At 38.6% G+C, this 25,131-nt stretch overlaps 1 protein-coding gene across 4 annotated transcripts in view; it reads right to left on the bottom strand.

Moving 5' to 3' along the window:
* Positions 1–23,895, bottom strand: part of ATG2B (autophagy related 2B) — a 50,268-nt gene extending 26,373 nt beyond the window's left edge. Inside the window, exons 1-19 of one of the 4 annotated variants that reach the window (XM_081829974.1) lie at positions 23,675–23,895; positions 22,854–22,946; positions 22,530–22,718; positions 20,068–20,341; positions 18,162–18,264; positions 15,903–16,095; positions 15,485–15,627; positions 10,380–10,537; positions 9,771–9,943; positions 9,169–9,319; positions 8,230–8,429; positions 7,982–8,062; positions 6,682–6,788; positions 6,431–6,523; positions 5,801–5,871; positions 5,341–5,417; positions 4,707–4,877; positions 2,612–2,753; positions 454–656 (exon numbers count right to left, since the gene is read on the bottom strand). In XM_081829974.1, the coding sequence (XP_081686100.1) occupies positions 454–656; positions 2,612–2,753; positions 4,707–4,877; positions 5,341–5,417; positions 5,801–5,871; positions 6,431–6,523; positions 6,682–6,788; positions 7,982–8,062; positions 8,230–8,429; positions 9,169–9,319; positions 9,771–9,943; positions 10,380–10,537; positions 15,485–15,627; positions 15,903–16,095; positions 18,162–18,264; positions 20,068–20,341; positions 22,530–22,718; positions 22,854–22,946; positions 23,675–23,860 (2,808 nt within the window). In that variant the 5' untranslated portion in view covers positions 23,861–23,895. Of the gene's footprint in view, positions 1–453; positions 657–2,611; positions 2,754–4,706; positions 4,878–5,340; positions 5,418–5,800; positions 5,872–6,430; positions 6,524–6,681; positions 6,789–7,981; positions 8,063–8,229; positions 8,430–9,168; positions 9,320–9,770; positions 9,944–10,379; positions 10,538–15,484; positions 15,628–15,902; positions 16,096–18,161; positions 19,237–20,067; positions 20,342–22,529; positions 22,719–22,853; positions 22,947–23,674 lie in introns of those variants that run through there. The other 3 variants (XM_081829971.1, XM_081829972.1, XM_081829973.1) reach the window with 3 other exon arrangements.
* Positions 23,896–25,131: the final 1,236 nt, after the last annotated feature.

Here is a 25,131-nt window from a genome sequence, read left to right as displayed (position 1 = left end):
AATTACTATCAACCATCCATCAGCCTTCACACAAACCATGTCTTACCTTTCCCAATTCTTGGACTAGCAACTCTGGATAGCACTCCTTTCACCATTTCCTTGCCCTGAAGAGCTAACTATGTACAACATCTGTAGTTTAATAATCTATGTAGAAAATTTTGCCCTGAAACTAATAATACACCATATGTTAACTTGAATTTAAATAAAATCTAAAAAAAATCATTTTTTAAATTTTGCAAATATTGAGCATTCTTCTGAGTTTTAGAGCGATGTGTCACAGAAATAGTAAAGTATAGTAAACATTTGCAAAGCCTCAATAATAAATTACAAAATGAAGTCACTGTGAACTGCCAAGAGTTATAAAAAAATCTGAAGACTGTTCCTCAGGTACCCTTTGGTCAATTCAACCTGTAACACTACCTTAAGGCCTCAATTATATTATCCATTTATTACCTGAATGTTTGCTCTTGGTGCAAAAAGAATGCAAAAGTCGTCATTCTCAGTGGGCGCACCTGCCATTGCATCACTAATCAAGTGGTGTGTGAATGAGGGGTAAGGAGGGCCAGGCTCCTGGGACGTGTTCCCACTCTCATCTGGAAACAGGAAGAGGTCTGAACAACATGGCTCCTGAGTTTGAGATTTTTCATCCAGAACACCTAAGTAAAAAAGAATACAACACTCAATTTTGGCACATTTTGAACAGTAATGCTTAGTAAACATTTTAACCACATGTCAGATACACACTATGTTGAAATGTTTTCACCTGCAATATCTCATTTATTTCTTACAATAACCCTCCGACTACTAATAAAAAGACTGATAATAAGTTTGAAGTTCTCTAGGAGAACAGTAAATGATGGTCTCATAAAGTCATAGCGAGTCTCCTCTTAAGTTATTTCGCATTAGAGAAGCTCAGAAATATGGCAGCAGGGGTTAGTGTTGACTGGAGTTTTGTTTAAGCCAGAACTGCATTCTGACAACTCTGTCCTGTGGGTGGAGATGTGGAAACTTCCGGAGCAATACTGCAAGGGGAGGAACAACTGGTAACATCTGGCAGTGCCTCCCCTAAAACTACAGGAAATCTCTGCTTATAGAGGGGAGGGGGGAAAACAGAGGCCAAGCAGGTCTCTGGCCAGAGAGTGGTGCCCTACAATCAACAGACTACTTTGTGGGGCACTGGATACCCAACGGGCCACCTGTTCTCAGGTAGCTGTCAACGTGGTTCACAAAAGACTGCATGCATGACAAAATCTGTACTGTGAACATACACCTTTATGCATTTTTAATACATAGTAGATCCACTAATTCTTTCTCCATTCCGTCAGTCATTCCAATCACTGTGATAAGGACTGAGAACGTGAAGATGAATAATATATTTTAGCCTCAAGAGGCTCACAGACCAGATTTTAAATTCTTCTATGGCAGCACCTTGGACTTACTCATCCTTTATAAATGCCTGGTGCACCTGAATATTGAAGCTGTTCAGTAAATACTCACGAAACATTCTTTCCCACCTAAGTAGGTTAGCTGCAATTATTACAGATAATGTAATATGCAGGAAGCTAAAAGTTCCTATTTCTTTCCTGAGTTCTAATTTATGCTAAATTAGAATAAAAGCAACAATTTAACCCTAAACTTTGATAATACCATGAAATAATTTTTTAAAAATTAAGATTTCAGAACATATAGAAATGACTATGTATTCAATTAGAAAAAAATATTTTTTAGATAGATGCTTCAAAGTATTTAGATGCTTCCAGCTGGCTTTCAAGGCTCTCCCACTGGCTGGTTCCTCCCTGCTTATCCAACTTTGCTGGCCAAGTCTTTCCAATGAGAAGGGAGCTTCTGTTCCAGTAAGAGCCTGAGCTGCAAGATAATTAAGGCTTCTGCATGCTTCTGTGCCTCTGTCAACATTCATGACCTTGCCAAGACTACCTTCTCTCTCCCCTCCACATACCTAAACCCCAGCCACTCTTTAAAATTAAGCCAACTTGAGCGCCTGGGTGGCTCCGTCGTTAAGCATCTGCCTCAGGCTCAGGTCATGATCCCAGGGTCCTGGGATTGAGTCCTACATCAGGCTCCCTGCTTCGCAGGAAGCCTGCATCTCCCTCTCCCACTCCCCCTGCTTGTGTTCCTGCTCTCGCTATCTCTGTCTCTCTCAAATAAATAAATAAAATCTTTAAAAATTAAATTAAATTAAGCCAACTCCTCTCACTTTCACTGAAATCTAATGAGACAATTCCAATCCCTTCCAACCGGTAGTTGAGGATGTGACACACTCTGAAGCACTTTCTCATGTCATTTCTCAAACATTCTAAGTAAGAACATCAGTCTGGCTTAGTGCCAATCTGTGTTATGAAACTCTAAGCTAACAGAACAGATAAGCTTTGTCTTTCATTTAATCTGTAACCCCCACAACACCCTGGCCAGTGGTTATTTATCTACTAGACGCTCAATCAACACAAGCAGATTGACTAATAAATATCCACCAAACCTCAGACTTGTCTTTTCTTTAATAAGTTACTTACTGCAGAATTTGTAAGTGTACAAATAACATAAGCCTCAAGTGAGGCCCCAGTGCTCCTGGGGAGGAAGGCCCGGCCCGTCCTACCGTTAGCTTGGGCTTGCGCGGATGCAGCGGCCTGCTGCAGGTCAACCTCCTCCATAGCGTCACTCATCAGATCGCGTAACATCTGCTGGTCTGCTTCAGGAAGTACTGGACCCTGTGAGGAGGAGCGACCGCTGGAATCTACCTACAGCCAAAACACCTAATTAAAAATAACTGAAAATGGGCGCCTGGGTGGCTCAGTTGGTTAAGCGACTGCCTACGGCTCAGGTCATGATCCTGGAGTCCCAGGATCCAGTCCAGCATCGGGCTACCTGCTCAGCAGGGAGTCTGCTTCTCCCTCTCCCGCTCCCCTCTCTTGTGCTCTCTCTCTCTCTCAAATAAATAAATAAAATCTTTAAAAAAAAAAATAACTGGGGCGCCTGGGTGGCTCAGTTGGTTAAGCGACTGCCTTCGGCTCAGGTCATGATCCTGGAGTCCCAGGATCGAGTCCTGCATCGGGCTCCCTGCTCGGCAGGGAGTCTGCTTCTCCCTCTCCCTCTCCCCCCTCTTGTGCTCTTTCTCTCTCTCACTCTCTCTCTCAAATAAATAAATCTTTAAAAAAAATAAAAATAAAAAAAAATAACTGAAAATGCTCTAAGAAGCAAACTACTCAGCATGATGTTGTCCTAGAAACACAAGGCATTTTACAAAGACACCAGAAACAGGAACACAGCCATTGTTCCACCTTCTGCCCTGCAGCTGTAGCCTTCTAGGTTGTTAGCATCATCATCACCCCAACAACTACTGGCCAACAGAAACAAATGCGCCATCACCTCAAAGCCAGCACCATGAGCCGGGACGGTGAAGAGCACACACACTAGAGGACAAAGGAGCTAAGAACACTGCAGTGAGGCCTGGGGAGGAGCAGTCTCCTTCTGCAGAGCGGGAGCTGCTCAAATCTGGCAGCTGCACCAACTCTCACCCCCTGGACACAAAGCCGCTGGCGGTCAGAGTCTCGTGTCCTGGAATGGACGGACACCGAAGGATAGTAGGGGGCACACAGAGCAGGGGAAATCAACTAAGTGGGGACTCATGGGGTTCAACTCCAGCGCTGATGCTTAACCATTTTGGTTAGTGAACTGTGGGTTCATTAAATCCAGACCATGCTTTTTAAATGGGAGTATGACTCTAAAATGGAAAGATCCAATTTGAAAGGGATCATTTAAAATAACATTTAATAAACTGGAGAATGTTTATACAAAGAAAACAAACAGTGGAGAGGGAGGGTCATGAATTGTCTTCTTGTCAGTGAGAAGAGAGCAAAAGCAAGGAGTCAAAACCCAAAGCATAACACGAATGAAGTGTAAGAGCATCTGAACAAGACAAGGACCTTCACTAGGGGCTCCATTATCTAAGAGACTGAGAATCCTGTTCACAGAACGGGCCACGATAAAGAAAGAAAAAGCACTAAAAAGTTAAAAATGCTAAACAAACCGGACATCGTTCAATCTGTACCTAAGAGAGGACAGAGAGGTGACAGTTGGGGGCATAAGAAAGCACCGACCCAGAAATCAAAGTATCTGGTTTTGTTGCTAATCCTACTAATTTGGGCAAATAGCCTAATTCTCTGGGTTTTAACTTATTCATCTGTAAAACGGAGATGATAATCTTTAACCTACCACACTGAATTCAAAGAAATCACAAACGAGAAAATATACTGAAAACCCAACAGAATCATATGTAACAAATAAAAGATAACCTAAGTCTTCTGGTAATAACACTAACACTTGTACCTCTCCTCTCCTAAGCATTTTTACATACGACTGGCACAGAACAAGCTCTTGCAATGCTAAATGTTTTCTTTCTTCCTGGAGGGGAGATGAAAATAATTCAAGTCTGGAAGAAAGTATTCTGTGGGCTGAGAAGATTAATGTTCTGAAACAAAGAACACCAAACAGCAGAATGGTTTTCCAAGAAGGCCTACGGAATCACCTTTCCAGACGCATCACTCTGAAGGTAAAGAACAGACAGGTGATTTTTCAGTTTCTTTTCTACCTCATGACTGTCATGAAGACCTCGCTGACGCACACACATCACGCCCATGGCTGCAAGGTGTCTGGGGTGAGTTAGTTCTAATAAAAGATGTTGCTGGCTATACCTTCATCTTTCTGTGAGAGGCTCCAGGCTTCGTCTCCACCTTGTTTGCTGCGTGTAAGTCCCCATAGCTTGCAATGTACTGAATGAGATTCATTAAAGCAGCACAAGAGTCTGAGCACGTTCTGATATGGACAGTGTCACTGGAACAGTGTAGCTCGAAGCGCGGCTCAGTCTGGATGGACACAAGGGAAAAGAAAGGAACAGGTTTTTCAAACAAAAGCTAAAAATTTCTTGTTTTGCATAGGCTTACATTAAATAAAACAGAATAGAATTTTACTTGCCACAAGAAATACATATTTATAACTATATCCTAATTTTAAAATATTTTATCTACTTTTGACCAAAATAATTTTATAATAAATTCAATTATTCTTTAGTCTCTCTTATAAAAAATAGGGGTCAAGGGCGCCTGGGTGGCTCAGTCACTGGGCGTCTGCCTTCGGCTCAGGTCATGATCCCAGGGTCCTGGGATCGAGCCCCATGTGGGGCTCCCTGCTCGGCAGGAAGCCTGCTTCTCCCTCTCCCACTCCCGCTGCTTGTGTTCCTCTCTTGCCATCTCTCTCTGTCAAATAAATAAATAAAATCTTTAAAAAAAAAAAAAATAGAAGTAAAAATTTCTTATTTTAGTAACTTACTTGCTCTCCATCAGAATCAGATTTCACTGCAGTTATGGTTAATTCCAAAAGCCCCATATCCATCACACGAACATAATCTAAAATTTTTTAAATTAACAAAATATCTGAGTAAAGCTTTCAAAAAATACGTATCCAACCAACACGTAATAAAACTAGCATCTCTTTAAAATTCATGGCAGTTAGTGGTACAAATATTTAGAATGGAATGGAAATATAGTTTCATCCTACAAAAGTCCTACAATTCCCTTTTTTTACTTAGGAACAAAATTAATCTTGTATTAAATAGACTACATATAATTTGATGCACTTAACTGATGTTCTAAGGACATTACAACTTCAAACTGGTATTTAATAAGATCCTTAGTTCCACAGCATTATTCCAGAGTTCAAACGCTCTAAAATATTCATACAAAAACTAAAGAACATTCATCTATCTCAGATTTTGTTTTTCAACTCTTACCTCTATTCAAATTTATAGTAACAGTATTACACTTGTCAGACAAATGCAAGGCAGCTTCATCCAAGATTATTCTGAGGAAAGAATATAAAATCAACATCAAAAAATTAACTTTGAATACATGACACATGATCATGACATACTTCATTGTATCATTCTTCTGATATACAAGTTATCAAAGTCATGTAGTTTCTTACAAGTGGCATCTAACATTTCCTTAAAACTCACTGTTTCTGAGTGCTAGAAATATTTAAATGGTGTAAAGAATGAGACTGAATCATCAGCTCAAATTAATTTTAAATTTTCAGCATTTTTTAATAGATCTAAATTATCTAAATTATGAAAATAAAGTGTTATCAGGCAGTATAGGAAGTTTAGATTTCTGTTTTTAAAAGTAAACTATCAATCTCAAGAATTCGTTTCCTCCCTAAAAATAAAAAACAGTGATAAATTGAAGAGATGGGACGAATCATTCGAAAATGAAAAATTGAAAACCTGGATAAAGGGACATGACTACGAGTAAAAGAATGCTGATTTTTAACAAAAGCGTGGGACTTCAAAGACTTCAGCTGAACAACAGTTAGTATGTTTGGAACAGCTGAATTTAGCAGACAGTTAAGTTTACCCAGGCACCTGAGAGTAGATGAGGATTTGTCCAAGGCCACACTACTGGAAACGCTGAAGGTTTCCACAGTGAGAAGAGATCGAATCGGCAAATAAAGAGGCCTAATACCAAAAAGAAACAAACAATATCAGTCTGCTAAAACAACAGAAACTCCCTTAAAAGAGCATTTTGAACCTAACTCTACAATTTGAATTACGCATTTTTTCAAAACAGTACATATTTTGAATAAAGCTTTATTTTGTTCCACTTGTGAACTGACCTATAATCAAGTGCACAGCTCCAGAGGTGAACGTGAAAAGTTGTAAACGAAGTTGGAGGATTATATCCCAGAACAGGTTCATCAGCAATATTCAAGAAGTATAAAATCTGTAATCACAAAAATATAAAATGTCCTGCTTTAGAAGAAAAAAAAAGTTGTGACCAGGATATCTTTAGTACCAATGTAAAATATCTCACAGAAAAAGCAATGATTTATTGGGGGGGAAAAAAAAATCAATGCTAAAAGGAAAAAAAAAAAATCATCATTTTGAAGTAATTCATTTTAAAAAGTATTTGCAAAACCACTCGAGTTTGAAATGAAGAGAGAGTCCCATCTGACAACTGCAATGCTACAGAAGTCTTGAGAAAATTGTATCTTCTCAAAGATATGATTCATATCAAAATCATTATACAAACTAAAGTATGTATAATATGCTATGCTTGCATATTATTTTGCTTGGGACAATTCTTGAAAAAAATAAACTTTGCTAAAGATTACTTAACACTCCATCTGGTTGTCTACGTAATCCACTTTTGGGAAAAGTTATTTTTCCTTAAATTATACCTAGCTCAGTCTGAAAACCAGATCCTCTTACTAACATCCATTCTCCTGTATTTCTATCTAAATGAGGTTAGATTAAACCTCCCCCTTACAACTGAGTTCAGTGTTCACATCAACCATCTCTCTACCCTTGCTACACAGATCTAGGTCTCCTCAGGTCTCCTAAATGCTTTTATGAAAGCACTCTGAAAACTTTCAGGTATAAAATATTTTATTATTTTCCAGCACAAAGAAAAAGCTCCTCTTTCTAAGGAAAATGAACAAGAGTCACAGTGTACTAATTTTCATTCTCAATAGAAAAGAACTGTATTGCATTAATCAAACACTGGAGATTAATTACAGAAATCTCTATAAATGCCTCGAAGCATGTCACTGGCCTAGGGAGTAACTGTGAAATGACGGCACGTACGGAGTGAGCATAAGTCAGTGCATCACCTGCTGCTCCTCTGTGCCTGGTACTCTACAGGTTCTGGGACACGGAGTCCCTTCCCTTAAACGACTTAAAAGATAACTCTGTCTTTGAGATGTTTAGGGTCGAAACTTTAAGGTAAAAAATCAATTTCGTTCTGGAGTGGTGATAATGTTCTATTTCCTAACCTAAGAGGTGGTTATATAGGAGTGTTTCCTTCAACGATATTTCTATGCACACTGATCATTTCCGATTTGTGACTTTACAGTCTGTGTATTACATGTCAATATAAAGTAAAAAGTAAATCAATATGTACAAAACAACTCGTACCTGCTCGTGCCAGCTAAGCCCAGAAGGAAGCATTCTGTGCTGGAGTGTGGCTCCTTTCAACCCCACAGCAATGAGAAATTCCTGTAAAGACGACACAAAAAGTTACACTGATCACCTACATGACCCTCTAATTCAAAACTTGGAAAGTTTTTCTAAGAAGATAAATGTGTTGCTTTTATGCAATCACTTTTAGCTAGTAATCAAATGAACGGCAAGTCTTTAATGGTATAAAAGTACAAATCACAAACCTTCGTATTGGACTCTGATTTATCAGATAGTATTTTAACTGCAACAGAGAGCATATTCAAAGTGTCTCCTGCAACACCATCTGAAGAAGCTCTACTGAGGCCATCTTCTTCAGAGGAATAAATAGTAGGTTCCAACCAGTGTGGGCGGGTTGAACTGGGCAGTCGTGTTTCTATAGGAAGAATCACTCCATCTACTACACCTACATCGACAATGAGGTGACAATATAACAAAATGATAACCTGAAATTAGTTCACAGACGTTCACAACTCAAAACAAAAATCCATATACTCCCACTGAATATACTATAATCCTGGAGGCAAAATGACCAACAACCAGCTTGGCATTAATAATCCATACCTCTCTGCTAATGTTGGTATGACTGACAGTACTCTAAAAAAAAAAAAAATTAAGATGAAATGCTAGGAAAATTAAATAGAAAAATCTGATAAGCATTAAGACTGTGCAAAGTATTGTTTTTTACACTTTGGGGGGAAAAAAAGAATGTGTATCTTCCATTCACAGGGTAACAGGGAATGTGCTCAAAAGATGGTAAATTCCTTTTGTTACCAAAAGGAAATGCTGCTTAAGAGAGAGTAATGAATATAAAGTCCCATCAACTCATCAGTGGATAGTAAGATACAGCACATCCATAAAATGGAATATTATTTGGCAATAAAAGAAATAAAATACTATTACACTCGGATGAACCTTGAAAACATCATGCCAAATTAAACATGCCAGTCACAAAAGACTATATATTATATCATTCCAGAACATCCAGAATACACAACCCACAGAGGCAAAGTAGATTCGAGGTTATTTAGTGCTGGGGGGTGGGGGGTGGGAGGGCCGTGGGAGGTTAAAAAAAACTTTATTAAACAAAATTTCAATGGGTCTGAACAGAGGTGAACAGAACACACATTCAACATGTGTCCTACCTTTGTGGTACAGACTGAGACTACTGGAATGAAGGCAGATGTAGTGCTTGTCATCACAGCCTTCATACTTGGTCACACAAAACAACGAACCACTGCTGAACTCTAACCAGAATTCGCCATGTTTATTTTCCAACAGTTCTCCATTATCTTGCTAATAAAAAGATCAGAAAAACATAGAAGTCATTATTTAAATGCAGAAAAGTCAGAATGCCCCTTGGGTTGCTCCTTCCTGATTCAGCCTAGAAGATTCTCCCACATGGGGGCAAAGCGGTCTGATTCTCAAACCACGCAACATGGTGGCATGAAATGCTATGCAGGGTCCCCCCTGCAGAATGAATCCCTGTACTTCACCCTCCTCTCTAACAGGTAAATTACTAGTGATCACCTCAGCAGCAGAACCAGCACATTTGCCAAAAGAAGGTCCACACAAGGTCTGTCTTGTGATCCGCAGTGAAAAGCTTACTCTCCAAAGCCACCATCACTGCAGAACCTTTCTCAGGCACTGAAACAACCTCCTGCCACCTCAATGATGGCAGGTGTAACCACGGTCCATTTAAAATAAGATACACCTGAAACAACACTTTGGCTTTGCAAATCCTTACCCTGACATCTGTAAACACTGCCATTAGTCCATGGTTAATACTCAGAAGAACCGAGAGAAAACTCTGCGAGTTCTTGTTCTGAGAGTCTAGTTTTTTTTTCCTACGGGAACGATAGTTGGGATCCACAGTAGAAAAATACTGCAACGTCTCCTCCTCAGATCCACTCTCCTCATCTGTGAGAAATAAATGTCATAGTGATATGGTTTGGACAGCTATAGAAACAGAATAGCAACTGGAATATTATCACAAAAATACTTATTTTACAACCTGTTTTTTTACCAAGAATCTGGCATGACAATAAAAATGTACTTTCTGTATTTTTCTCTTTCCCACTGAACTTAAACCAATGTACATACTATCACTATAAAGATAATATATTTAACTGATAATATTCTCAATATATAGATACAAGTGGAGAAATACTATAAATTACTGTATTATAAAATATAGTTACGAGGGGAAAATATCCAAGAAACATTTTAAAATCTATCAGTTGAAAAAAAATAAAATAAAATAAAATAAAATAAAATAAAATCTATCAGTTGAAAAGGTTACTACTTTACTGCTAAGCCTGGCATTTTAAGTTAGAACAAATTTAAAATATATTACCGTAGTGAACTGTGGATTTAAATGGACTAAAACTATCTTTGTTGAAGGTATTAATCAGCTGACTGGCTACAGAAAGACCAATACCATAGGAAATATTTTCAAATGTCTCCACTGGTGATGGAGCTGTTGGTTCCCACAGCAGCAAGTCATTAAAGATCCTGTGGAAGACAAAAGTTGAAAAATACGTAACTCATAGTTCAACTGAAGGTAAACTCAAGAACATGTCTTTAAGAAGTCACATGAATAATAATTTTTCTAAATGGGAAATAGAAATTAGATCCTACAAAGGGGGGTTTTCTGTTTTGTTTTCTTTTAAGTATTAATTATGTCCTTTCAATGGAAAAGTTACTGATACAGCTTGACTGCAGGACAGTGAGAAAGGAATCTGTACAATTCGGTACCTAATTAGCTATCTGCCTGGTTTTACCTATGTTGTGTACATCAAATTACATACACCTAAATGCACTTTAGAGGAAAAAGTTAAACACTGGAAACAAAGGAAAGACTGTTCACACAGGAGAGCACTCTGTAAACTATAATACACCATGCACTGTCTCATCTGACCCCACCCCACCCCCAAACCCATGGGGCAGCCAAGAATCATTACTCTCACTTCACACTTGGAGAAACTGCCTCATAAAGGTTAAGTGCCTTGCCCAAGGTCATACAGCTAATTTGTGAAAGGACTGGGGCCACAGCCCGGATTTTGTCCAGCTCCCAATTCAGCTCTCCTCCTTACTCACTGTTCCTAGAGGTAACTGCTTTCTCTCTCTCCCTCTCCCCCGCCCACCCCACCACCCCAACAGAAAGCACAGCTTTCCTGGGAAGTGTGCATGGACTAAGAATGCATACAAAACGGAACAAAGAGAGGAAACCTTCTACTGGCTGCACAGCCAAGTCAATACTAGTGATTAATGGGTGATACCCATCAAGCTAGACTACCAGCACATCCTACTTTTTCAAAGAAATATCTGTCACTATTCAGATGCCCTCCTGCTCCTACCCCGCCCCCCAAGATCACCCCTGCTCTACATTTTTATAAATACTCAGACTTCACAATGTCTTCTCTGAAGCCTGTTGTTAAGATCTGGACCCACAGTGAATCCTTCACATACATAACTCTGTCATGGTGCCTACCACAGTATTTTCTTGCTTCCCCTTCCGAGACTGGAGCCTCTCAGAGAGAGGGCCTTAGGTGTTGGTCATCTTTATATGTGTGGCATCTTTATAGCACGGTGGCTGTCACGTAGCAGGCACTGAGGGTTTGATGATGAGAGGACCAGTGGGCGACTCACACGGCAGGAATGCCAAAGGCCCAGCCTCCTCGTAAAGCCTAGTGTGAATACCAATCAAGGTGCCCCCCTGGCCCTTCCTGCGAGAAGCCACTTGTCTAGGAACTTCCCGGGCCAATTCCTAAGCTTCTGAAGCCCTAGAAAGTATAAACCACCAGGACTGAGTATCGTGACTCTCAGTAGACTGAAATCCCCACCCCAAAAGCTCTCCATCTGGAACCATCAATAGGTGAAGAATACTAGGGATACGTAAGTCTCATCTCAGATACAATGACAGCTATGCCCCCAAACTGTGTGATACTCACTGGCTCACTGCTTCTTGGATATATTGCTCACAGGACAAAGAAACAAAAGAGTCTAAACCCAGATCTTACTCTAAACTCCTCTGTAAATAAATAATGACAATAAAATGAAGCATTTTCTCAGGAAATGCCCTTCCTTTACCTTATTCCCTACAACCATTCTCTTATCTCCATAGGTAAGAGAAAGTATTAATTTATGTAAAACCTAAATATAAGTTTTATATGATTTTGCGTTTTCCTTATTTACATGTTGGTCTAAACCCAGTCTTGATATCATTAATACTGTAAAACATTGGATGAGGTTTCTAATACCAAGAAAGAAAACACTTAAGATACTTAAGGACACAGGGGCATCTGGGTGGTTCAGTTAGTTAAGTGGCCAACTCTTGATTTTGGCTCGGGTCATAATCTCAGAGTTGTGGAACTGAGCCCTGGATGCGGCTCCTATCAGCAGGGAGTCTGCTTGGGATTCATTCTCTCTCTCTCTCAAATAAATAAATAGATCTTAAAAAAAAGAGAGAGAGAGATTTAAGGACACATCACCATGATTCTGTGGCTATGAGCCTGAAACATGACAGGCAATATCTAATTTAACAAAGCTAGTGAAAATTCTTTTATATTCTAAAGGACTTCAATGGAAAAAATTCTCCTGTACCTGAGACTGTCTATCTAAAAAGAGCCCGTTGACTAAGGCACTAAAGGAAGAAACCAAGATTTTAAAATGTATGAAGTTAAGGCAGAGTTGGTTATATCTCCTGCTCAGAAAGTTATTTTAATGTATGAAAATAAAAACTAAAAATAAATTCAAAAAATTATATAGATAAAAAGGGCAATATTGAAACATTTAGCAAAACTCGAATGGGGTTTGAAGATTAAGTAATGCAGAATATTAATATTCTCATTTTCTCATTTTGATTGTTGAATTATAATTATGTGGAAGAATGTCCTTGTCTTTGGGAAATACATAAGTGCTCAGGGAGGGGCATCAGGTCAGTGGCTCTCAAACAGTTAAGGCGGGGAGGGGAAAGCTCTATGTTCTACACTTGAAACTTTTCTGCAAGTCTGGGAATATTTTAAAACTTTAAAATAATATTAACTCAAAAAAATAATAAAAATAAAATATTAACTCAAAATAAAAACAGACCTATTCAAAGCCAAATAAGGGGCAAAGAATTCACACCCTGAAGAACTTAGATATGTGATTTATAAATCCACAGGGTGAGGAAGCATTTCAACATTTATACAACTGTAGGTACCTGAGAGCCGGAGAAGTGGGCAGAGTAAGGTAGAACAGAAACGCTCTTCAGCAACCACTATTTAACCAGCTCTGCAGAAGAACACATACTCTCTCGTTCCCTGACTTGAGCAATCAACCGCCCCACCTGCCATACTGACAAGACGTCCCCCATATGCTAACCGCTGCTCCTTGGGACTACTCTCCAGCACACCCAAGAAGTCTGTTCCTATCAGGTGAGCTCTATGTTCAGTATATTCACGAAGTGTCAACTGTGTTTGGCCTCGAATGTACTCATCTCACTTGTATTTACTGTTGTAAGTATACTTTAACTCAATATTATGCTAACAGATGACCTAAATATACAGATTGAGGTGGAAAAAATCTTAAAAAACTGAGAAAGATTTTGAACTCAGATTCCTTTGAAACTATTTTTTCAGTAACTGAAAACTATAAACAAAACCTTTCAGGTATACATTATGTGAAACTTCCAACCTGTGGCTCATATTAAAAGGAAGGAAAAAAAAAAAGGCCTTGTCTTGTATTTTAAAAAGAAGTTATAAATGAACATATTTATAAACTGAAGGTTTAAGGTGCATATTTCTGTTCTGATGTCCCAATTTAACCGATGGCCACCTGCTCAAGCAAATGCAGAAAGAGAAAGAAATGGATTAAGCTCTTCTGACCTCTGGGCTAGACCCTGAACTAGTCGTTTCGTTTTGCTCAGTCTTAGCCTTGCAGATCTGTCAACTCTTGGTAGATATTCCTAACTATAAAAAGAAGAATGGTCTAGAGATCAGTGGTTTCCCAAACTTTAGATCATGTGTAACAGCTAAAAAAAAAAAAAAAAAAAAACACCTGTAAAAGCCTTCTGATATGAATTTATAAATTATAGGCTTCTACTTATATACATTATGTAGAATATAAAACAAATATAAAAATATAAATTTTAAAAGACTTAGGGTCAATTAAGCCGCCAACTCTTGGTTTCGGCTCAGATTGTGATCTCAGGGTCATGAGATCGAGCCCTGCCGTGTCAGGCTCCATGCTCAACACGGTGTCTGCTTGAGATTCTCTCTCCCTCTGCCTCTCGCACTCTCGCACATGCTCTAAAATAAATCATTAAAAAATAAAAGTTTTAAAGTTGAACAGAAGAACTAACATTTTCTTCCTCCACCTCAAATAGACTATCCTATGAATCTCATCATCAAGACAACTCAACTAAATAGATCTTTCTGGAACTTAATTTTCTGATTCTAAGACCAACAATCCTGGTCACTGGTAGGCAATAAGGAGATCCAGAGCTTATTATGAACAGTTAAGGAATAAAGGAGCAGAGATATCTGATATCAAATAAATGTACAGCAGAAACAACAGTGCAGCTTCTAAAGCTTAATAGAAATGAGAATCATGTCTTACATGAGAAGCTACTGATGACCGATACTAAGAACATCTTTTTCTAGAAAAGCACATGACCACCTTTCAGGTCTACTATAGAAGTGATTCCTTCAGTGAATGGGAATGATACCAGAGGACTACCGAGTGCTTACTGTAATGCCAGGTGCTATTCTCCGAACTTCTCAAGTGCTGTATCATCTAATCCTCCAAACAACTCTTTGAGACAGGTTCAAGTTATCATCTACATTTTACAGATGAGGAAACTGAGCTTAGGGCAGGTAAGTTGTGAAGGTCTTCCAAGTCTAGGCTCTTTTAACTCTAGAATGCTATTTATTTCAACATATTTGCTTGGTATGTATATTTAAGGACACTATATAATTCTAACAAGATGCTTTTTTAAACTCTGAAAAAAGATGCTCCTTGTACAAAGACTCTAGGATTCTGATTCTACCCCGGCACGTGCTAGCCCCCCATATAAGTTGCCCCCCTGGCACCTGCTGGCCCTCCATACAGGGGTCTCCCAACTCTTTTCATGTCACTGCACACATAGAAGACATTTACTCAGTACTCTGTGGTAAGGTGACAGAGAGCAAACAGCCAACAAAGGTGGAAGGAATAAACATCTCACATACAAGTAACCCAGTTACCAGACACACTGGTTAGGAAACTCTATGACAACAGCCCATCGGAACGGTTAACAGTTTTGTAATCAACACCACACAAAGTACCCAGTGATGGTAGATAATATTAAAGCAAGGAAAGAAAAGGGGCAAGTGGGGAAACAGGGAGACAGTTAGGCAGAGAAGTCCAATCCCAAAGACTCAACTAAATGTGTTTAAACTCACCTATTATATTTAAAAAAAAAATAAATAAACTCACCTATTATAAAGCTTCTCATAAAAGCTTTTATTAGGTAGTGTTACATGAATGCTGGGTAACGTAAGTTCCAGCACATAGTGAGAATTGCTGATTGCTTTATCCTGAAATTCTGTCATTTCCACAGGGTCTCCTGGCATCACCATCTAAAATACAATAGTTTGGTGCAAAAAAAGCATGAAATAACCATTTCATGTTTAAAATAACAGGAGCATCTTCTTGCCCTATCCATGGGACTTTATATGTAAACAAACAAATAAGCATGTAATTTTTAACCAAGAAAAGAAATACTATTCAGTCTTAGAGTTAAAAGCGTAGCAATAACAGTATACAAAGTACTTCTTCAAAAAACAAAGAATGAAAATGACTGCTATATGGTAAAGGATAATTCCTTCATTGCTCACTTCATTGCTCATTTTACCTGCTCGTTTTCAAACATGACTCTACGAGAAGAGAAGGGAGAAGGGGCTGGTCTTCGCAGATCACAAACATCCTTCAGGGAATGAGCACCCCCTTCCTCCTCTTCCTGATAGCGGCCATCACTCTCTTCTTCCTCAGCTGCTATTCGCTCCAAAATGGAATGCACAGCTGGTGGGTTTAATTTCAGTACAATTCTGACAGCAAAGACAATTTAAAAAATCAAGGTCTAAGTGTGAACAGCAAGGCTTTAACTTTCCTGCACTCTGATACAAAGACCATCTATGATATGGATTCAGCTTTTCTACAAAGTCTAATTGTGTCTCATGTAACCACTTCTGAGTGTGCTATTAACTTCAAAATGTAGAACAGATGAAACAAATAAAAGAAGGGTTATTAACATTTCGTACTTGGCTAACTGAAAATCTGACCTTGTGAGGACAAAAGATTATCTTTCAATTTCATCAATAGCCGACAAATTTTACCTAACAATTCTATTTATTTTCATGAAACCAAATGCTTCTGGGGTCTGTTGTGCTATTACAGAATATTGCACACCTAAGAGACCTTCTATCATAGAAATTATTCAAATGGAAAAACGAAGACTCACAAGAGAATAACTTAGAACTGCAACAACAAAGTAGCATTTTCCTTCAGGAATTTCAATAACAAAAGGCTTGCCTTGTTGCTGTATTGAAGCTACAAACCTGAAGTAAAGGAGCCCACGCCCTGGGCCCCCGCTTTCCTACTCCATGCACATCACTAGCAAAGGCTTTGCAGTTTCCTTCCCAACTCTGTCGTGCGGAGGCCTGGTGCCCTCAAACCAAACCTCTGTGGGGCATCTACGACGTGTTTTTCCCCTTAGTTAAGTGGTGCCAGTTGGCTCCTGTTATGAACAATCGTGACTGTTTCCTAATTTATAGACATCTAAATGTAACTTGTGCTTCCAAATTAACTGAAGTAGATCCATTTATGATGAAAACTCATGCACTAAACCGCTCATTATCAGGCACGTCCCGATCACACCTATCCTAACAGCCTGCTAGGACTGATACACAGGGGCAGGTGTAAAAAAGGCTGGCAGGAAAATGGCACAAAAAAAGGTCACTTTAATTCTCAGATGTCAAATATTCAGTTTTCAATATAATAAAAAGTCATTTCAAGTAAACTAAGTCCTTTTAAATATATCCAAGCCCACTATCAGGCTATTAAATTAATAGTCTTGTTAACAGTATATTATAATGAATAATTAACAAATGTTAATAATTAATAATCTCTAATAAATATACTTTATTAATTCTTCTAAGAAATCCTGAAGCAGTGGTTCTTAACATCCACCTGCACACTGGAATCACCTGGTGTAATTTTTAGACTATCCTGATGCCCAGGCTCTATCCCAAAATCTCAGGGTGGGGCCCCTGAGTATTTTGTAAAAGTTTTATAAAAGCCCAGACTTGAAAAACAGTGTCCTGGGGCGCCTGGGCGGCTCAGTCATTAAGCGTCTGCCTTCGGCTCAGGTCATGATCCCAGGGTCCTGGTATCCAGCCCCGCATCGGGCTCCCTCCTCAACGGGAAGCCTGCTTCTCCCTCTCCCACTCCCCCTGCCTGTGTTCCCTCTCTCGCTGTCTCTCTCTGTCAAATAAATAAATAAAATCTTTACAAAAAAAAAAGCAGAAAAGAAAAACAGTGTCCTAAAGCAATCATGGACTATAAAATTGACTTAACAACTAACCAAATGATGCCATATAACTCTTCTACTGTAGCTCTGAACTATTTTTTTAAATGGTTAATGATTCTTTTGTGCCTCTAATTAGACGGGGTAACTTGAGACCAGGGAACACATTTTATACCTCCATCTCTCACAGTATTGACACATACCTTTCATAGAGTAGTACACTCAATATGGATTTTTCAATTTAATTTGTCCATCTTTCTCTGCGTTCTCTCATCAGGGCTGAGTATGTTTAGTTTAAATTAACAGCCAAAATGCCGATTAAAAGTACTACAGCAGGGGCACCTGGGTAGCGCCATCGGTTAAGCAACTGACTGTCGGTTTTGGTCCAGGTCATGATCTGAGGGTCCTGTGATCAAGCCCTGTGTGGGGCTCCAGCTCAGCACGTGGAGTCTGCTTAAGATTCTCTCTCCCTCTCCCTCTGCCCCTGCTTCCCCCCTAAAAAATAAATCTTTAAAAAAAAAAAAAGTACCACAGCATTTTTTTGAAAGGGTCTCATTAAATGTCTACCATATACACCTGCTAACTCACCGTGGCCAGTCAAAGTCATCTGATGATGCTGTATCTCCATCTACTCCACTAGACACATGGAAAAACTTAATACATGGTTCTCCTTTATCTTCCTGGAATGACCCTAATAAAACAAGACTGGTTAACTAAAATGCATTTCTTTGCAAGTGCTGAAAGAAAAGATAGTTTCCTCCTAACATAAGCAAAGATCTCCTCAGTCAGGGACATAGTGCAACATTAAGTTGCACAGCACTCATTCTTTTGTTCCTATTTCATGGGTACATGTGGGGAGACAGGAGGAGCAGATAGATAATGATGATGTTTTCTATTCAAACTCAAATTCTTAGGTACCAAGTGTAATGTGTCAGGTACATAATCATGACATAGTAAATTTGGCAGTTGCCACTTACTGCCACTGAATGCTTATTCTACATAAAAGTTTATGCAGTTAATCTAAGAACATAGAGACAATAACTACATTTCTTAAATGTTTTGTACCAAGCACTGTAAGAACTACTTCCATTCACAATAATCCTATGCATGCTTTTTCAGTCCATTTTACAAAGAAAGACTTTCCTCCAGAATAATGAGTTTCTTCCCACTGTAGATAAGAGAAGATCAGACAACCCCTAAAGGCCCTTTCATGAAGTCATAATCAGCAAGGCAATTGTAAATCTCTCTAAAGATGTGTAAAACTCAGAACAAGGGAAAAAAACTTTGCAGCCTATTCCCTGAGATGGAGGAGCAGGATATGGTGGCACGGGGAGGGTGTGGTTAGAGAGGGTGAAGTGGCAGAGGCAGTTGTTTATGAACCACAGAATAAAACGTCAGAATCTTCCAGAGGTCCTCATACACCTGGTTCACCCTAAGTCAATATATATTCTGTTAGATGACAAAAGCAAATACAGAAAAACTGTCAATAGGTTTTACAAAGGAAAGTCACCAAAGATTAGTATGATGATTGAAAGCTCAAGTGTGAGACTTCGGTTGGAATCTTGATTCTGTCATTTACTACCACACGGTCTTGGAAGGTACCTCTTAAGTCTATGGATTCCTCACTTATAAATGATAAAAAATAGGGCGCCTGGGTGGCTCGGTTGGTTGAGTGACTGCCTTCGGCTCAGGTCATGGTCCTGGAGTCCCGGGATCGAGTCCCGCATCGGGCTCCCTGCTCGGCGGGGGGTCTGCTTCTCCTTCTGACCCTCTTCCCTCTTGTGCTCTCTGTCTCTCATTCTCTCTCTCTCAAAAAATAAATAAAATCTTTAAAAAAAATAAAAAATAAAAAAAAAAATAAATGATAAAAAATAACTGGAAATAATAAGCCTACCATAACCATGACGATGAAAGGAAAGCAGTAACGTGTGAAGTGCTTAGTACAGTACCTAACACAGAGTGGCACTCAAGAAATTCTGGTTACTTTCAGCCCTACAAAAAGTAAGTAGTCAGGTGGCAATAAAAATGTAAGTTAAAGGAGCGTCTGGGTTGGCTCAATTGGTTAAGCGTCTGCCTTCGGCTCAGGTCATGATCTCAGGGTTCTGGGATCAAGCCCTGCATCGGGCTCCCTGCTCAGCAGGAAGCCTGCTTCTTCCTCTTCCTCTCCCTCTCCCCTGCTGGTGCTCTCTCTCTCACTCTCTCTCTCTCTCTCCTTCCCTCCCTCTCCCTCTCAAATAAAATCTTTAAAAAAAAGTAAGCTACAGCACTATACTCCCTGCAGAAAAGTATTTTAATGAAGTGAATAATCATGCTTAGTAATTAAAAAAAAAAAATCAATTCTATCACATATTGGTATACAATATTGGAAAAAAGCCATTACTCTTGCTTTCTAACACTGTCTATATTGGGGGCTGCCATAGACTTTTTCATGATGTTTGCTTGAGTAGTAGTTGTTTGTTTCTGCTCTGGCTCTTACAGGCATGTTCAATCTTACCAACTAATTCTCTAAAGGTAAGTTCCAATTTAATTTGTTCTGGGGTTGATCCTCCTATAAATTCAGTCTTAAATTCTAGGTCTGTGAATGCTAAATGAAGGATCTCCTTTTGAAGTGACTTCTTAAACCATGGTCCTCTTTCTTGATCTGACCGAAGATCAGGTATTGGGAAGCGAACAGAAAGGTTTAACGCCGGTGTGGCCACTTGTACTGATACCCGACAATTTGCAGGATTATGTGAATCATCCAGAAATACTTCAGTGAAAGCCTTGTGCTAAAACACAAAATATCAAAAATATGTCAAAACATCAAATTAGGTAAACATAAATGACATTAATATTCAACATTACAATATGCATAATCACTATTTCCTCATTCAGTTTAATGAATTAAAATACCATTCAAATTAACTACTACCATATTAATTTAGTGTAATGAAATTCTATAATGTAATAGTTACCGATAAAACTTCAAATAACTGGCAAAAGTTCAACCAAATAAGTCAAAATCAATCAAAATAAAAACCAAACCAAAGTGAAGACATAGGTGCCACAGATGTATACACATATCACTAAAGACTAAAAAACACCAGCATTAATTTGGTTGTCAATAAATCCAATACAGTTAAAAATCAACTCAACATTCAATTTGAAGGATTTATCTCCAACATGCTCCTTTAAAGACTTGATGTGAAATAAGATAGATCATGCCAAATGCAAGGGCCCATCCCTGACTTGACTCTGTATTTCCAGGACTAAGCCTAGAGCCTGGCACAGCCTAAGTTCCAAATATTCACCAAATGACTCACTCTGAGCTCCCATCCAACCCAAGGGTATGAGTCCATCAAACGGCCCTTAGAAACCAAGACACGGGCGCCTGGGTGGCTCAGTTGGTTAAGCGACTGCCTTCGGCTCAGGTCATGATCCTGGAGTCCCAGGATCGAGTCCCGCATCGGGCTCCCTGCTTGGCAGGGAGTCTGCTTCTCCCTCTGACCCTCCCCCCTCTCATGTGCTCTCTCTCTCACTCTCTCTCTCAAATAAATAAATTAAAAAAAAAAAAGAAACCAAGACACATGCACCCTCTACTCAAAGCCATGTTACAGCAAAAGGGTCAAAGAACATGCCCTTCAGGGGCACCTGGGTGGCTCAGTCCTTAAGCGTCTGCCTTCGGCTCAGGTCATGATCCCAGAGTCCTGGGATCGAGTCCCGCATCAGGCTCCCTCTCCCACTCCCCCTGCTTGTGTTCCCTCTCTCACTGTGTCTCTGTCAAATAAATAAATAAAATCTAAAAAAAAAAAAAAAAAATGCCCTTCAGATAAAAGTCTATTTCTGTTTGGTTTTTGTTTTTCTAAAATGTAGTGAAGCTTCTAAAGCTTTAGCCCAGAGTACACTGCAGGTGGTAACACTCCACTTCATGAATCAGTGTCTAACCTCCTGGATTAGGGAGTTCCTTTCTTACCCTGGACTGGGATTTTTAGCACACCTATTCTCTCTCTCCCTCCCCCTTGGACTTTGTAACACTAACCCCCACTCTCAGCAAAAATAACCCAAGAGATTAACCATCATCCCAGCACATCTATGGCTAACAGCAAATATGCACACTAGCCCCACAGAACTTGAAATAACTAGTAATTGGTGACAACAATAAATAAAAAATGCTGATTTAATGTGACTACCCACCACTAATTAAGGGAGAAACAAGTAGAAAAACACCTCCTCCCTTTTCTTTTAACCAAAGTTTTCTCTATCTGTTCCTGGTCCGAGAGCTCCCCAGTTCCAGCCGAAGATTCCTCACAGATTTCTTGCAAATATGATGACTTACTTAAACTGCTTAGAAAAGACATCATGCACCAGACAGATCTAAGTAAAGTGACCTAATGTGATGCTCAATAACACAATGCTATAAATTATGTTCCCACTTTCAAAAGTGTACCTTACAATATATGGGCTACGTTTTATAGGCAGATCAGGTAGTTTACTAAAGGTGTGAATAAATTTTCTACAGATATTATAATCACAACTTATAAAATTCAAATAAACACAGAGAGGGAAAGGAAATCCAATTCTATGCTCTAACATAATCAGTGCTACCAACTGGTATATTTCCATCCATTCTTTCTCTATACCTCAATTTTATTTACACAGTTGTGATAAAAGTTTCTGTGGAATAATATGTTTCACTTTTTCTCTTAATACTCCTTCATGAGCTTTCTTTATGCGGCTACACCATCTTTATAACCATCATTCAAAATGGCCACATAAAATTTCACTCAATATATTAGCAAACCTTATTCAGCTAGCCTACCATCTAGACATAAAAGTCTCCATCTTTTCATTATGAATAATACTGTTTTAATATATGCTACTTAATCCATTAAGAATACTTAAGCTCAGAAATGATCCCAATAAGCCCATTAGCTAGCTATAATTAGGATTAGTATTTGTAATGTTCTGAATACTTACCAGACTAGTATGTTTATTGTATGAAGTATACATGTGCGATGCCATCATTTCTACCGTAGTAAGCTTTTGTGGTTGAAGCAAAGAATTTAACCTGTCCACAATACTGATATCCAGCTCACAAAACACAGGATTTAACTTAATTTGTAATTCTGCCTTCTGAGGAACAGAACTAAGTCTTGCTTGATTACCCTTTAAAAAAAAAAAAGGAAAAACATTAATATGATCACTAACAGTACTATAAAATTTAGTGGCAACTGTATGATTGTGACAAAATACATATCAAATGAAAATTTATAGGTGGTATCACACAATAAGGCTTCTTACCTGGGGTCCTTTATTCTCAGAATGCTTATAATGAAGCTGAAGACACACAGGGGGATGGGAATCAGTTCGTTCTTTGGAATGGAACATTAAAAGCTTACAAACAAAGACAAAAATAAATGTAAGATATTAAACTGTAATATATCCCATGAATTAACAGAGGTGCTAGTGGTGGAAAGACTTTTTTGAAATCAGGAAAGCTCATTTTACATTTCATTTTGGTCATTCACAAGCAATGTAAATCTTAAGACAAGTTAATTTCTGTGATACTTAGTATCTCATCTGCAGAGGGTACATGAGAATTCAAGTGAATTAACGCCCAAGAAAGTACTTTGAAAATAAAATAATGTACAAGGGCAAAGTTAACAGCAATAAATGTTATCTTGATAACTTTGAAAAGTTTCCCTAGCACACACTTTTAGAATTGGAAAAAAAAAATCAGACTAATAATAAATAAACAAAAGACACTGTGCTTGTCTTGAACAGTGCTTACTAGCACACTGCAGGTATTTAGTATTCGTTTAACAGACTTCTGAAATTAATAGTGCTTGGAAAATTAGGGAAATAAAGTCATCTGTCCCATAATCTGTCTGCCACTCTAAAACAAGTCAACTCTAAAAAATTCTAACAGACTCTTACAATGACCTTGAATGCCATACTTTAAAATGTTTCAACGAAATACAAATGCGTACACATGCACACTTCCTTCCTCTAATGGCTTCCTATGCTTTTTTTTTTTAATAAAATCATTGCTATTAATATAACTCTTTAAAAGCAAGGTAGATTTAAAGAATGATCCTAAAGACAAAGTATCTAGCATTTACCTCTGTGTAGTGAGGAGGAACAGAATGAGAATCAGTTGGAAAGAGGCATTCCAAAAGTTCCATTTGCCCAATGGACATATCAGTACTAAAATATCGGGAAGCTGATCTTTGTCTTTGTTCATAGGACACTTTGATGCCAGTACCTATAAATCTATTACAGAAAATGAAACATTTAAGAGTATTCATATACTTCTAGGTTAACGAATGTGTCAAAGAATAGTACACAAGTGTTAATAAAGTACATATTCTAATATATAATAATATTCCTAAGGGTATTAACCAGAAAGACTGCTTCAAATTTCCCATTCCCTGAGATAAGAAAGCAATTTCTGATAGGAAATTAGCCAGGATATATTTATTTCCCAACCCTGCCCTCCCTTCTTTAATATTTTAAAATTTACACTGCAGCGGACAAAAATCTTTCAAAATATATGCAGTAGATTCTTAAAATTATTTAAAAGCCTCATGCAATATTTAAAAACCTTCAGTCAGTGGATCTCAAGTGAAAGTCGTCTTCCTATTTTTGCTGCTTTTATTTCCTACTGGCACATTTGAAACCTTGTCAAAATGTTTTTACAGTTTAATTATAAATACTATGGCCCTAACTTGTAGAGTCTCTTTAGCTAGGTATAAAAACTACTCTGTATATTAATTTTAATACTTCAAAAAAAATCAAAATTAAAAGGCCAAACTTTCCTAAAAATATTAATATGTGCCTAAATTGTTGTATAAAATACGATCGAAAGATAACTTTCACATTAAGATGAGCAATGTTTACATATTAACAATATTATACTTACAAATTTAATTATCTCCTCATTCATTAGGACTCAACCCATGAAAGGATCACTGGCTATGTGAACGGCTTTTTTTTTTTTTTTTAATGAAGTTTTGTTATTGTTTTTAAGTAGGCTCCATGCCCAGTGTGGAGCCCAATTTGGGGCCTGAACTCATGACCCTGAGATCAAGACCTGAGCTAAGATCAAGAGTTGGACACTTAACCACCTGAGCCACCCACATGCCCCCAGATGGCTTTAATTTTTTAAAGCAGAAATTGAAAGTGTAGCATCCGGGCTCAGGATCAGCCTTGTTACCCTTCCCCACCCCACAGACAGTGGCATGGGGTTCATGTTGTTCCACATCCCTTCTCATTAGCTCACTCCACTCTCACCACCACTGCCATCTCCACTGAGCCAGTGACAATAAGAACTATTTTTATGATTATAATGGTGTCAATATTTTAATCAGCAAAATGTGGTCCAAAAAAACTTGTCAAGGGCACCTGGGTGGCTCAGTGGGTTAAGCGTCTGCCTTCAGCTCAGGTCATGATCCTGTGGTCCTGGGATCGAGTCCCGCACTGGGCACCCAGCTCAGCAGAGTCTGCTTCTCCCTCTCCCTCTGCCCCTCCCACCTGTTCATGTTCTCACTTGTGCTCTCTAATGAATTAAAAAAAAAAA

This window comes from Leptonychotes weddellii, chromosome 9 (genome assembly GCF_054177405.1).
Source record: "Leptonychotes weddellii isolate Sample4059 chromosome 9, ASM5417740v2, whole genome shotgun sequence".
NCBI lineage: Eukaryota > Metazoa > Chordata > Mammalia > Carnivora > Phocidae > Leptonychotes > Leptonychotes weddellii.
This window is presented reverse-complemented; position numbering and strand designations above follow the sequence as displayed.